This window comes from Pectinophora gossypiella, unplaced genomic scaffold (genome assembly GCF_024362695.1).
Source record: "Pectinophora gossypiella unplaced genomic scaffold, ilPecGoss1.1 Pgos_36, whole genome shotgun sequence".
In the NCBI taxonomy this organism is placed as follows: Eukaryota; Metazoa; Arthropoda; class Insecta; order Lepidoptera; family Gelechiidae; genus Pectinophora; species Pectinophora gossypiella.
The window spans coordinates 228,602-242,982 of record NW_026063246.1 but is presented as its reverse complement, the minus strand read 5'-3'; the positions used below and the strand labels follow the sequence as shown (position 1 = coordinate 242,982).

Genomic DNA, 14,381 nt, shown 5'->3' with positions numbered 1-14,381 from the left:
TGGGCGGTATAAAGCGCACCCCCCGCCCGTATGGACGGGCGTTAGGGGGGTGTCCGAGCTTCTCCCGGAGGGCTCGGAAGTGCCGAGCCCAGTCCGGGAGTACCTCCACCACCAAAGGGGGGTAACGCTCTCGCTTCGGCGGAGCAGGTTGCGACGCGGGCTTGGCCTGGAGCGGGGAATGTGCGTCCCGCTGTGGTAATATCCGCGGTGTCGTTGAGGCCGCAGCCGCGTACGACGGCTGCGTGTCCATCGCCTCCGGCGACTGACGTGGCGCCGGCGTGGGCGCGACCTGTCTCAACCCTCCTCGGAACGGGGGGGAGACAAGGCTCCGCGCACCGGCAGTCGAAGGGCATGCCTGCCCTCTCCCGAAGACGGGGACTGGGCAGCGAGCACCTTGGCCGGTGGCGGGGACGTCGAGCGGGCCGGGGAGCGGCTCGCGCGAGAGGGGCGCTGCGGCAACGGGGCCGCTGCTAAGTGCAGCGGCGGCGCTGTCCGGCGCGGCGGCGGCGATGGCGGTCCCAGCTCCGGCATGGAGAGGGACGGCCCCGGTGAGGGGGGGCCCTCGCCCGCAGGGGCGAGGGGCGCGTCGAAGTACGTCTCCCCCGCCCCCGGCGTGGAGGGGGGGGAGGGACGCACTGCATCACGCGCGGGTTGGCGCAGTGACGCCAGGGTCTCCCGCAGGTGCGGAATCCCAAGTAGGGAAGCCGCCGCGCTCCTGCGGAAGACCCTGGGGCGCTTAGGGCGCCGTTTGGGAAGGGAGGGGGGCGGCATGACCCCCCACCACCCCAGTTGACGATTCACCCGGCGGCAGAGTCAGAACTCCTTTCCCGCCGGGGGAACAACCGGGGGACACCTGGCGCACCAGGCGTCCCTAGCCCGTTGGGCAAAGAACTCCCGACCTCTTGGAAGCCGACCGACACCCAATCTTACCCGTGCCAGGCGATCGCTCCCGCCGGCTTCCCTCCCGGCCTAACCACATCCGACAGACCGGTGCCGAAGTGTGGGGTTCCGGGAGCTCACCGGCACTTAGTCGCGACCACCTGTCGCGGGTCGGGGTGCAGGCCTGACCTAGCGAGCCCTAATCTCGAGCTTTGTCGAGAGGTTTCGGAGGGGGGAGATGCCCGCCACTTCCACGACCAATCACAAGCGAGCGTAGACAGTGAAAGTGCGCACGGATTGCAACTCCGACTGTCCAGAATGAATACCGAAGCGTCAGGTTTCTTTTCACATTCACGGGGCGTAGCCCCTCTAATGTGGTGGCAGTCGCCGCCCGCAAAGACGGGCGTGGCACGGGGTTGGGACGTGGCGGGCGAAAGACGCCCCTCCGTGAGCCCGATGTTGTAAGTCCGTGGTGCTGCCAGCGAGGTTGAGCCCACCGGGTGGTTCCCCGTTGGGGGAGGCCCAGTGAGCGCCCGTCAGCTGGCGGTGGTGTCATGTCCGGTGAACTGCTCCGTCGCCGGAGCAGCTGGTGTCGAGTCGGCTGGAGGGGGGGAGAGGACTGCTTCCACTGCCACTGGAAGCGTCAACTCATCCCCCGGGGGGTGGCCACGATCCTAACTACTCGACGGGGAGTAGTGGATGTGGGCAGCCCCGGTCCAGTCCGGTGTTGGTAGTCAGTGCCCACCGGTGAGTTGGCCCAGCAGGGATGCCAGGCCTCCCACGATGATGGGCACTGGGTCAGTCCTTGTGCGGATGGCCGCCAGGATGTCGTGGAGCAGCTGAATAGACTGCTCCAACACTTCCAACGTCTCGTTGGCGGAATCTGCGGGTGCCTCCGCTCGGGGCCTCGCCTTCTTCCCCTTGGGAGGGGCGGCGACTGCTTTCTTCGATGTCGAGGGCTGCGGGGGGACGGGTTCCACGGCGATGGGCTCAGCGGTGGTGGTGTCAGTGGGGGCGGGCTTCGTCCTTTTGCGGACCCGCTTCGGCCTTTGCGGCTTAGGCCCATCTGGGCCGTTCGCCGCGGCCATGAGCGAGTTTTGCGCGGTCGGCTCGCTAGAGGGATCCACCACGGTAGAGGGTGCTGGTGCGGTTCTTCTTGGTGTCCTGGTCAGTGGCGCAGTACCCGCCCTTGTGCTACGCAGCTCGCGCAGTTTGACTGGGTACGAAGGGCTGTTTGCCGGGTGCGTCCCCCCGCAGTTAGCGCAGGTTGCCGGGACCTCCCGGGGGCGCAGACAGTCTTTGACCGCGTGGCTCCCACCACAGCGGACACAGGCAGCAGGACGATGGCAATTATGGCTGCTGTGCCTAAATTGCTGGCAGCGGTAGCATTGGGCTGCACCTCTTCGCCCTCTCCACGCCTCCGACTTTGACGCCGGGCATACAGAGAAGGTCGGAGATCTCGTAGACCTGCTCGTAGCGTTTGCCGATGAGGATTTCCTTCGAGATAATCAGATGCCAGTTGTCGGCGCCGATCAGTAGGCTCGGGCGCGCCGATTCGTAACTCGTGTCGTCGAGTGGTAGGTGCTTCAAGTGTTCGTATTCGACGAACTTCCTTTTCACTGTCTGGCTTCCGATCGTAAGTTGTTTCAAGGTGATGTCGTGAAACTGCTCTTCATGTTGGCCTCGTACTTCAATCTTGACGACTCGACTTTGCGTTTCCTTTTGACTCGCTGTGGCCCCGTGTATGTGTAGCGGGCTCACATGTCCTCTGGCGCCGAGGTCGTTCGCTAGGCCTTCGTCCATGAGCGTGATGGTAGCGCCTTCGTCTAGTAGCGCGTACCTCTTCAATGACGGTCCTCCCGGTACGCGTATCTCCACCGGGCACACCTTCAATAATACCTTGACCAGGCCGCTTGTAGTGGCCGACGCGGACAAGACATTTTCCTCGTTTACTGGCGGTGACTTCGGTTGAGTAGCTGCGGCGGGGGACGTGTCCATATGCAACGTACTGTGGTGAGGTAAGAGACAGTTTTCTATTCCGCACCTCTTTGCTTTACATGTGAATCTCCTGTGCTTTCCGTTGATGCACTTGAAGCATATCTTCTCTTCTTTCACCCACTGCCATCGTTCGTTGACCGTCATCCTCTTGTATTTCTTACAATCGGGTACGTCGTGGTTGCCGCCGCAGCATAGACATCGTTTTGTGACGGCTTCCTTTTCTCTCTCGACGGTCGGTGCGGTGGGTGTCTCAGTGGTTGCGTAGACTTTCACGTCTTTACGTGGCCTTTCACGTGAAAACGACTTCTTTTCTTGATTGTTGAAAGTCTCCTTCAGCGACTGGGGCGATGTGGCGTATGAAAATCGCATCGCACGGTAGGCCTCACGTTCCAAAAATCTTGACAGCGTTGCTATCTCGGCTTCCGAGGGGTTTCCGTGTTCGTAGGCGAAGTCATACCACCTAGACTTGAGATGTGGGCTTAGCTTCTCGATGACCTCTCGTGTGAACATGGGGTTTCGGAGATATCCTCTTTCATCGACGCCACCTAATACGCATACGATGTTCTTTAACTTGACCGCGAGGGTGTCCAATTCGCCCGTGGACGTACCGGACTTAGGTAACTTCTTTATATCTTCCATCGCTCGTTCGATCAACATCTCTGGTCTTCCAAAACATTGCTCCAGTGTTCGCATAATCTCGTCGGGGCTAGTCGCCGAGCATAGCAGCGCGGCGACTGTCTCCTGTGCTTTCCCTCGTAGACAGTTCCGTAGCCGTGCAAGGTTCTCGTAGTCGGAATACTTGTACATCGTCGTAGAATCCCCCGTGGCCGCCTTGAAGGGTAGCCATTCCGTCGCGGCGCCGCTGAACGTAGGCAGCTCGTGGGCTTGGCGGGGCACCGGACGTTTATTCACGATCTTTTCTAGCGCTTGTGCTATTCTATCGACCGTGTCCTCTTCTTTATTCGTCGCATGAAAGCTCGTACGTTGATTAGGAATAGGGCTAGGCGGGCGTAGTTTCGTCTCTTTCCCTCGTGCCTCTCGATTCCATCTTCCATCTCGCTCGCTCGCGTGCACGTTTCTCGTGCATAGAACAGGCTCCATACTGTGCTGAGGCGGGCGTCGTCCCTCCCCCCGCGGCTGGCTGTATTCCATTTCAATCAACCAGTCGTGGACGCGTTGCTGTTCCTCCGTGTGCGTTTCAGCGGCGATTTCCTGTTCATCGATTTGGCTTCCTCTTTCGCTTTCTTCCCTTATCATTGCGACGCTCCGTTCAAGTTTCGCCTTGACCTTAATGGCTTCTAGACGGAGTTCCTGCTGTTTCATTTCAGCTAATTGTATTTCCGCGTCGAGCTCGGCTTGTCTGATGCGCGCCGTCGTACTTGCTGTGGAGCGCATCGATCGCACGGAGCGGGTACTTGCTCTGACAGGCGGGACTTGCACCTGCCTCCCTTCCGTGGACGTGACGAGTCGTCGTTGCGGGACAACCGTGTTCGCGGACGCTGCCGACGTGCTGGCAGGCTGTTCATCGATGTGCATGGCTGACGTCGTGGTGCGCGGGAGCGCGGCCGTGTCTCTCTCGATGAGTACCATTGGCGCGGCGGAGGCGGGCGCGGACTTCTCTCTATCTTCAAAGGTCTTCTCTCTGACTTCAAAGGTGTTCTCTCTAGCTTCAAAGGTCTTCTCTCTAATTTCAAAGGTCTTGCTCCTCGTGATGGGCATTCTTCGGCGTAAGCCAGAAGCTACCGCAACCTCGAAAAAGGCTATACGGCTAACTCGTAACCTCGAAAAAGGCTGTGCGAGTAGCGACTCCCGCTTCAAGGAGTCACTTTTCCGTCCTAACGGACGTATGATGTGCACACAGCCTCCCGTTGGCACCGTTAGGTGGACAAGACTGCGCTACCTTGTTGAAATTAGGACGTTGAAACTAGAAGTTGAAATTAAGAATATATCGATGTTTTTATATCGATGTTAGACCAATCTTCAGTCTTGCGGTTCTTGATTGTTCCTCTTCCCTCTTCAGACTTCCTCTTCCCTCTTCTGACTTCCTCTTCTCTCTTGAGACTTCCTCTTCTTTTTTCCGTATTAAGAGTAGGCCTTCTTTCTTGAGAATTCGTCTTCGTTCTTGAGAGTTCGTCTTCTTTCTTGAGGATTCGTCTTCTTTCTTGAGGGTTCGTCTTCTTTCTTGAGGATTCAGGTTTCTTCTATCCGGCTCGAAGGACCACCGCTGTTGCTTATGCAGATTTTATTTGCTGGGACTGAAGAAAACCCGCGGTGCAAGTGAAGATCCGGTTTATTTGTCAAACCACATTAAATACAAAGTTAAAAGGTAAAATACAAGTAAAAAATCTTAAGTAAAAATTCGTAAACAATCGATGTAAAATCAGTGAGAATTAGAGAAGGAGTGAGAAGAAGTAATTCGTGTCGTGTGGCGTCGGGTTTCTTCTCGTCGCGGGCGAAGCCCGCGACGGGGAGACGTTCTCGGGGCGTAGCCCCTTTAACGTGGCGGCGCTCGCCGCCCGCAAAAACGGGCGTGGCTCGGGGGTGGGACACGGCGGGCGATGATCGCCCCTCCGTGAGCCCGATGGAGTTGTCAGTCCGAGGTGCCGCTAGCGAGGTCGAGCCCACCGGGTGGTTCCCCGTTGGGGGAGGCCCAGTGAGCGCCCGTCAGCTAGCGGTGGTGTCTGGTCCGGTGAAGCTGCTCCGTCGCCGGGGCAGCTGGTGTCGAAGCGGCTGGAGGGGGGGAGAGGACTGCTTCCACTGCCACTGGAAGCGTCAACTCATCCCCCGGGGGGTGGCCACGGTCCTAACTACTCGACGGGGAGTAGTGGATGTGGGCAGCCCCAGTCCAGTCCGGTGTTGGTAGTCAGTGCCCACCGGTGAGTTGGCCCAGCAACGATGCCAGGCCTCCCACGATGATGGGCACTGGGTCGGTCTGTGTGCGAATGGCGGCCAAGATGTTATGCAGCAACTGCATGGTCTCCTCCAGGACTTCCAGCTTCTCGCTGGAGGGAGCTGGGGGAGCCTCCGCTCGGAGCCTCGCCTTCTTCCCCTTTGGAGGGGCGGCGGCTGCTGTCTCTGACGTAGAGGGCTGCGGGGGGACGGGTTCCACGGCGATGGGCTCAGCAGTGGTGGTAGCGACGGGAGCAGGGTTCGCTCTCCTGCGGATTCGTGGGCGCTTCGGCTTGGGCCCGTCTGGGCCATTTGCCGCGGCCATGAGTGAGCCCTGCGCGGTCGGCTCACTACCGGGGTCCACGATGGAGACTGCTGGTGGAGTCGGTCTTCTCACGGTCGTGGGTGCGGTGCCCGCCCTGGTGTTGCGCAGCTCACGCATCTTCACCGGGCAGGAGGGGCTGTTCGCAGGGTGTGGTCCCCCGCAGTTGCAGCAGGTGGCCGGGTCGTCCCGGGGACGCGGACACTCGCTCGCAGTGTGGCACTCGCCACAGCGGACGCAGGCTGCAGGACGGTGGCAGTTGTGACTGCTGTGTCTAAATTGTTGGCAGCGGTGGCATTGGGCTGCACCTCTTCTTCCCCTCCACGCCTCGACCTTGATGCCGGGCATGCAGAGGAGCTCGGAGATCTCGTAGACTCGCTGGAATCCCAGCGTCCTACGGATCTCCGTGAAGAAGATACAGCCCGGTCTCCCCTCTCGAGCCTGGATGGGCCGGATGAAAGTCGGCTCGAAGCCGCGGTTGCGCAGCTCCTCTTCCAGGACGGCGACGTCGGTGTCCAGGGGTAGGCCACGGATGGCCAGTTTCAACGAGCGCTCCGCCGGTGGGGCGTACGCGAACCAGGAGAGTCCCGTGGCTCTCTCCAGGGTGGTGAGGTACCGCTGGTAGAGCCGGAACTCTTCCTCGGTCCTCGCCAGGAAGCGGACGCCCTTCCCGTACGGGCGCGCGTTGGGGATGTGGCCCAGCAACTCCCGCAGCTTGCGGAAGTGGTGGGGCCAGTCAGGCAGCCGGTCGACCACTATTGGCGGTATCTTCCTGCTCGCGGGGGCGAGCGGTGGTTGCTGGGCGGTCTTCTTCGGCGGCGATGGCGTGGGCGCCGTCCGGAGGGACGGGCGCGGAGGCGCATGCGGCGGTGAGTCCGGGTTGGTGTTTAACACCGCCGCGTATGACCGCGGCGGTGTTATCTCCGTGTCCAGCCTGGACATGGAGGGCGGCGAGTAGGGGTTGGTGGGCGCGAAGGAGAACGTGCTCGGCGGTGTTGTCTCCATGTCCAGTGAGGGCATGGAGAGCGCGACAGGCGGTGAAGTCCTCGTGCGGAGTTGCGGCGGGGGCCGCTCCGGCGGCGTGGTAGTCCTCTTTGCCGCGGCCTCTGTTCCCGGAAGTTGGGGCAGGGGCAGCGGGAAAGCGGGCGGCCGATGGGTTGTGCCAATAGTAAATGGCGGTGTGGTGTTGGGCATCATAGCTGCGATTGCGGCGGTGGCGTGGGTTGCGGAAACGCCGGTGCGCACAAATATGCGCGACCTGCGCTTCGATATCCCGGCCGTTGGGGGAGCCATGCTCACCCCGTATGGACGCAGCGTGGTGTTGTCCTCCTCCTGCGCGATGCCGAGCGGTCCGCTAGGCAGGGCACACGCTATCACACCCTCCCCGGTGAGACCCGCTGGTGGGAGGCCGGGGGTGATAGGAGTGATAACGGTGTTACCTAGCGAACGTGCGGAATCTGGAGGGTATTTTTAAATAAAAATACCCCCCCCAGCTTCTTTCTTCTTGTCAGGCAGCAGTGTGGGTAGACAAAGAGTGCATCCGTGCGCATGCAGTGGACAAGCGATCCAGTGTCGTGTCCAATCAGATTCTTAAATTTCTGGAAATCTTCGGTCCGGAACTAGCGGGCTGTGCGCGCATTCTGTCGGCCAATCAGGAGCGCCGCGCCATGTATCCGCTCCTCATGTCGCTCCCCGCGCCATGCCCCGCGTCGCTCCCGACGTAAAGCCTTCTCACGCGCCCTCTTGTGGGCACGGGGGATCTTCCGGGCTCTTGGAGCCCCTGCAGATGTAGCAATCGCGGCTGGTTACGACCAGCCGGTGTTGGGGTGCCTCGCTGGCGCGGCTAGGTGCACCGTCATGGTGCTGGGTGGCCATTCTGCGGCTTAGATGCTGCGATGGCCTGTCTGCGGCTTGGAGGTAGGAACCTCACTGTGCGAGCTCTCTTTGTAGAGGTCGCCCACGTCTCTCCGGGGGGCGCGCGTGAAGCGGCGCAAAGCCCTGAAGAAACTGATGACTAGAGTTGTCTGCGCGGTCGAACATCACCCGCGCGAGACGACTTATGAAGGCGTCTAGGCCCTCCCATCTCAGGTCTTTCGCTATCGTCCGGTTGCGGACGAAGCGAGGGGCTGCTAGTATCATTCTCAGTGATAAGTTTTCCTGCGCACGGAGCTTTCCTCTCTGTAGTTCGGATACAAGAGCGTACCATGCGGGCGCCGCGTAAGTTAGGCGGGACCGCACGTACGTCTTGTATATCCCTAGCTTGGTGCGCAGGGGCAGGCGGGAATCGAGGATAGGGCGGAGGTTGTACCGCGCCTGCTTCGCCTTGAGGAGCACGGTGGACACGTGCTTAGTCATCGTGAGATTCCTGTCTATGGTAACCCCCAGGTATTTCACCGAGGGTTGCCATGGGATGTCCTGTCCCAGCAGTTTCAGGGTAGATGGCTGCTGACTTCTCCCCGTGATCAGCGCCTGGGTCTTCGCGACGTTCGCCTTCAGTCGCCATCTGTCTAGCCAGTCGGGAAGGGCGTCAAGTGTGGGCTGCATTTTAGATACGGCGTGCTCGGCTTTGTACGACGACACGAAGAACGCCGCGTCGTCCGCGAAGAGGCCGAGTTGGACCTGGCCCTCCACCGGGATGTCGTCCGTGTAGAGGGCGTAGAGTGCTGGGGACAGGCACGATCCCTGAGGGACTCCGGCTCTTATGGGCCGCTCTGATGAGGTGGCGTCTTCCACCGCCACCACAAACTTCCTCCCCTCGAGGAAGGCCGCAATTATTTTAACGAGTCTCCTCGGTGCCGGTGACCTCGACAGTTTGTACAGCAGTCCCTCATGCCATACTCTGTCGAAAGCCTTCTCCATGTCTAGTAGTACTGCGACGGTGAACTCCCTCTTGTTCATGTTTGTTGCCATGTAGTGCAGTACTCTAGTAAGCTGCAATGTCGTGGAGTGGCCAGCTCTGAACCCGAACTGTTCATCCCGCGGCGTGATGTGTGGCTGCAGGTGCGTTAGTAATAGCCTCTCAAAAGTCTTCGACAGCGTGCTAAGGAGAGTGATTGGACGGTAACTCTCCGGCTTCAATGTGTCCTTCCCGGGCTTCGGGAGCATAATCACCCGGCCGAGCTTCCATTCTGTGGGAAAGTGTCCCGAGCGCATGATCCCATTAAACAGGCGTGTCACCGCCACTATGATTCGCGGGGGAAGAGTCCGCAGTGCCATGTTTGGAATCATGTCCGCGCCCGGGGCCTTCTTGGGCTTCACTTTCTGGAGAGCTCTCTTCACCTGGCCGGGTGAGAAGAAGACGGGGTCCTCTTCCGGTCCAATCGGCGCTGCGAAGTACTCTTCCAGATGTTGATGGACTGCAGCCACGTGGGGTGTGTTTGCAGTCGGGTTCGGGGAGAATTGCTTTTCGAGGCACTCGGCGAAGATCTCCGCCCTGTCTTGGGCCTTGTACCTCGGCTGGCCATTCTCGTTATGCAGCGGGCGTACTGCTTCCTTCTTCGTGCCAAGATTTTTACATAGACGATGTATAGAGGGAAGGTCGTCATCAATCGAGGCGATATGGCTGTCCCACGACATTGCGGCGTTGGTCACCAGCTCCGCCTTCACTCTGGCTGTGAGGCGGTTTAATAGCGACTTGAGGGTAGGGCAGTTGGTGTCGTGCCACTGCCGCCGTACTCTGCGCTTCTCTTCTAATAGGGCGCGTAGCCGAGGCGGGAGGGAGAGCCTCCTCTCGCCTCTCGGTACGGTATGCGAGGCGGCTGTCAATGCGCTGTCTAAGTCGGCGGTCAGTGTCTTGGCGGCTCGTTCGACTTCATCAGCTGTGGAGACTGGGCCGGTGTGGGATTTCTCCTCCAGCTCTGCTATGAAAATCTCCCAGTTGACGAAGGTGCGGTTGCGGGGTGCTGCTACCCTGGTGGGGAGCTCGTCCAGAGTGAGCAGGACCGGTCGATGGTCGGAGGGGAGATCTGGAAGGGCCTCTTGATTGACAGGTGTTCTAAGACCCCGGCTTACCACGATGTCCAGCACGTCGCATGTGCCCCAGTTGTTAAAATGCGTGGGCTGGGTGGGGCCGGCGACGTCGAAATCTTCGTCGGTGGCTAGCCTCGCGAGTTTCCTCCCTGCCTCATTCCGGGCGCGCGAATTCCAGGCCGGGTGCTTGGCGTTGAGGTCCCCCGCGAGGATAGTTGGTATCTGGGCGCTCAGCAAGTCCTTGAAGAAGGTGGTGTCGAAGTGGTCGTAAGGAGGTCTGTAGACCGCGAAAATGCGCAGTTCGTTTCCGTTCACGTGCACGTCGACCCCGAGAGCGTAGTGATCTTGGTACTGCCCGGGGTCAACGAGCTGGTGAACAACGGTCCTCCGCACCAACACGGCCAGACCCTTGTAGGGCGTCCCGTCGGATGCCACCTCGTCCTTCCTATAAGTTATGTAGCCGGGCGCCTTGAGGGTGGTGGTATTTCTTAGGTGTGTTTCATTTATGAGCATGATGTCTACGTTTTGCTCCTTTAGAAAGTGCCTGAGCAAAAGTATCTTGCCTTTAAGGGCCTGGGCGTTCCAGTGTACTATTCTCAGCGACTTATGCATGGCGGAGCGTTGATGTTGTGGCTGCGCTGAGAATAGTAGACGCGGTTCCGGGGGTCGCCAGAAGCGCCTGCCTTAAAAGTGATAGCAAGGCGTCGATCTCCGGGGCCGGCGTAATGTTGGCTGAGGTGGGGGGGGGGCGCCGTCGGTCCGTGTGGGCCGGTTTTCCCAGCTTTCTTTGACTTGGTCTTCTTTCCCTTCCCTCCGCGCGGCCGCGGCGGTAGGTTGGGAGCGGGCTGACGTGCTGCGGCCGGTCTGGCTGGGGCCATCAGAGAGCCAGTCGCGGCCTCTGTAACTGTTACTTTTGCAACAGGCGCTTGCGAATTGTAGGTCTTCTTTGGTGGGGCGGGGGGTGCTGCGGTCCGGGTGCGAGCCACCGTGGACGCCCTCTTGTTCCTGGCCTCCCTCAGGAACACGGGGCAGCTCGTGTGGTTAGCCGGGTGTGGCCCCTTGCAGTTCACGCAAGTGGGCAAGTCCTCTTTCGGGCGTGGGCAGTCACCGGCCGCGTGTCCCTCTCCGCAACGGACACAGGCGATGGGGCGGTGGCAATTGTGAGAGGAGTGACGGAAGCCCTGGCAGCGATGACATTGTGCTGGCCCCCTCTTACCCCTCCATGCCTCGATTTTAACCCCCGGCATGCATAAAAGTTCGGTCACCTCGTAAATGTCGGGGGTGGGTTCTGGGGTGCGCGACAATTGGGCGAAGTAGATGCAGCCGGGCCTTCCCTCCCTTGCCCGGATGCTTTTTACGTATTCGCAGTTGTAACCCTTCTCCTCGATTGCGGCGCGGATCTCCTCCGGGTCAGTTTCCACCGGGAGGCCCCTGATGGCGACTTTCAATTTCTTCTCTTCGGGGAGGGCGTAAGAGAACCAAGAAATCTCTGTTTGTGTTTCTAGCTGAGATAGGTACCTTTGGATGAGCCTATATTCGCCCTCGTCCGCCGGTGTAAAACGCACCCCCTTGCCGAATGGGCGCGCGTTCGGGGGCCTCCCCAGTTCCTGGGCGATAGCCTTAAAATGTTTGGCCCAGTCTGGTAGGTACTCCACCACTAGTGGGGGGTACCTGGGCGGTTTCGGTCCCGATTGGGAGGTAGATTGGGAAATTGGTCCGGTGGCTGTTTTTGCGGCGGAGGTTGTCGTCGCTGGGAGGGTGGGGTGCTGCCTCACCGCGGCGGCAAAAGTGGGAGCCCTCCCCTGTGATAGCGGCGGTGGCTGGGGCGCGGCCGTGGGAGGCCTAACTGCGTGGGCCGTTGTGGGCGGCTGCGCCGTCTTGCGGGCAGTCGTGCTGGGCGTCGGCGACGTCGGAGGGGTACGGAACTGGTCCGTTACTAATGGGACATGAGTTGAGACTTTGGGGGTAGGCATGGAAATTTGCTTACCCCTTATCCTCGGATCCCGTTGGGCGAGTGGCTGCGATGTTGTAGGTGTTGTGTGTGGCAGCGGCGGTCGCGGTTTCGCTACCGGGGTGGGCAGCGAGCTCGGGGGCTGTGTGTTGCGCTCCTCCTGTCTTTCCTGCGGTGCGGGCGCAGCCGGTGAGGGGCGGGGTAGGCTTCCCGCGCTTAGGGAGCGCTGGTGGGCTTCAGGTGACTGGGGTTGTGTGCGGCGGGAGGGACGGCAAAGCCGCCAGAGTTCCGCACAGTGTCTCTTGTGGGCGGAAGCTGCGTCCTCACTAAAGCGCCTCTTGCGGGTAGCAATGGGCGCGGGCGGCAACGAGAATGGTAGTTGGGCCTGCAGTTCTAGTGCTGCTAGATCGTGTGCGGCCAGCTCTTCGGTGTCTCCTAGACCAAACTCCATAATTCGCACGTACGTCGCCATCCAGCGGAGCATCCCGTCCGATAACAGAGAAGCCCTCTGCAATCTAGCCAAGATTACAAGGTCCTTCTCATATCGTTCCCGGGGTGACTCCGCCGCATGGCGAAACGGCGACGTTGGCGGTTGGGTTGAACCCGATGATGGTGTCGGGGGCGGGTGTGCGGTGGCAGGTGCCGGCGATGGTGGTGGCATCTGCTCTCTGGATGGTGGCTTGCTGGCGGTAGCAAGCGGCGGGGCGCGCGCGGGGGTGGGGGGGGTCGGTCCCTCCATGGAAATCCGGGCGAAATTGCCTTGTCGCGACAGCTCTGACGGGTTGACAGACTGCCTGTCGCCGTGTATCCTTGCCCGGGGCTTGCCGCTGGTGGCAGACCGGGTTCGGACACACGGAGGGGCGAGTCAACCGCGCCGGCCTAGTGAGAAAAGGCAATCCCCGCTAGTGGGTATTTCGAAAAAGATCGAATACCCACTAGGTTGAACTCGCGGCTAATAAAAAATAAAAAATAAAAATTGTTTATTTTCAGACAACTTAAGTCCATAGAGTGTTAGTAACAATACCCTTAAAACTATGTTAGCAATTATCATTATACTAGGTAGGCAAGAATTAAGTATATAAAACAAACAAACATTTAGGTTAGTGGGACCGGCACCACTCGGTAGCCTCACCGACCTTTAGTGACATGTAGTTCGATGAACCTACCGAGTAGAGCAGAGTCCCATCTGTCCCCAAGCATCCTTAGGACACTATTCCCGCTCCCCCGCACTCGATGTAATAATGACGCAACCTTTTTACGCATAATCGCATAAAAATCGTCCACGCTAGCGTCAGCAAACATGCCAGACGCACTACAGTACCGGGGAAGTCGGAACAGAGCCCTAAACGCATTATTATATTGGACGCGCAGAGAGTTGTAAGCTTTCTGTGTGAAGTTGGCCCACAGACTGCTCGTGTAGAATGTCTGACAGTATGCTTTAAAAAGCGTAATTTTGACTTCAGCAGTACACCGAGCAAATCTATGAGCCACCACGTTCCCACGCACAGACAACCCTCTACGCTCCCTCTCTATGTCTATACTATCACACAAATCGTCTGTCACTATATGGCCAAGGTACTTAAACTGTACTGTTAATGGTTGCACAGCAACCACCCGCGAATTCGCGAATGAAAATACTGGTGCTGTCCGAGCGAAAAGAGAAGAATGGCATATGGCGCATAAAACTCATCCGTAAGGCAAGGCGTCGCTCCCCGCACCGCTCCCCGCGTCGCTCCTCCGTTTCGTGACGCAATTAGCGGGTCGTGCGTGCATTAACTTAGCCCGCGACCTCCTCTTCTCGGCTGTCCGTGGATTGCCTTGCCTAATGAGTTTGATGCGCCCGTATGCCATTTCTCTCACGCTCGGACAGCATTAGTTACTTTTATCGTGAATTCGCGGGTGGTTGCTGCGCAACCACATGCCGCGAGTTCGACCTAGTGGGTAGTCGATCTTTTTCGATCTACCCACTAGCGGGGATTGCCTTATCACACTTTGCCGGCGCGGTTGACTCGCCCCTCCGTGTGTCCGAACCCGGTCTGCCACCAGCGGCAAGCCCCGGGCAAGGATACACGGCGACAAGCAGTCTGTCAACCCGTCAGAGCTGTCGCGACTAGGCAATTTCGCCCGAACCATGGAGGGACCGACACCCCCCCCCCCCCACCCCCGCGCGCGCCGCGCCGCTTGCTACCGCCAGCAAACCACCATCCAGAGAGCAGATGCCACCACCATCACCGGCACCTGCCCTCCCGCACCCGCCCCCGACACCATCATCGGGCTCAACCCAACCCCGACACCATCATCGGGCTCAACCCAACCCCCAGCATCACCGTTTCGTCATGCGGCGGAGTCACCCCGGGAACGATATGAGAAGGA

At 59.7% G+C, this 14,381-nt stretch overlaps 2 protein-coding genes across 2 annotated transcripts; both read right to left on the bottom strand.

Moving 5' to 3' along the window:
* Window positions 1-294: 294 nt before the first annotated feature.
* Window positions 295-1,967, bottom strand: LOC126381123 (uncharacterized). The gene is made up of 3 exons (XM_050030655.1): window positions 1,662-1,967; window positions 1,021-1,127; window positions 295-715 (listed from the first exon to the last, which is right to left on the bottom strand). Exons 1-3 carry the CDS (start codon window positions 1,965-1,967, stop codon window positions 295-297), a joined length of 834 nt encoding a protein of 277 aa, XP_049886612.1.
* Window positions 1,968-4,699: 2,732 nt separating this feature from the next.
* LOC126381122 (uncharacterized) lies at window positions 4,700-7,963 on the bottom strand. Its single transcript, XM_050030654.1, has 4 exons — window positions 7,828-7,963; window positions 6,765-7,485; window positions 5,789-6,683; window positions 4,700-4,801 (listed from the first exon to the last, which is right to left on the bottom strand). Exons 1-4 carry the CDS (start codon window positions 7,961-7,963, stop codon window positions 4,700-4,702), a joined length of 1,854 nt encoding a protein of 617 aa, XP_049886611.1.
* Between the last annotated feature and the right edge of the window lie 6,418 nt (window positions 7,964-14,381).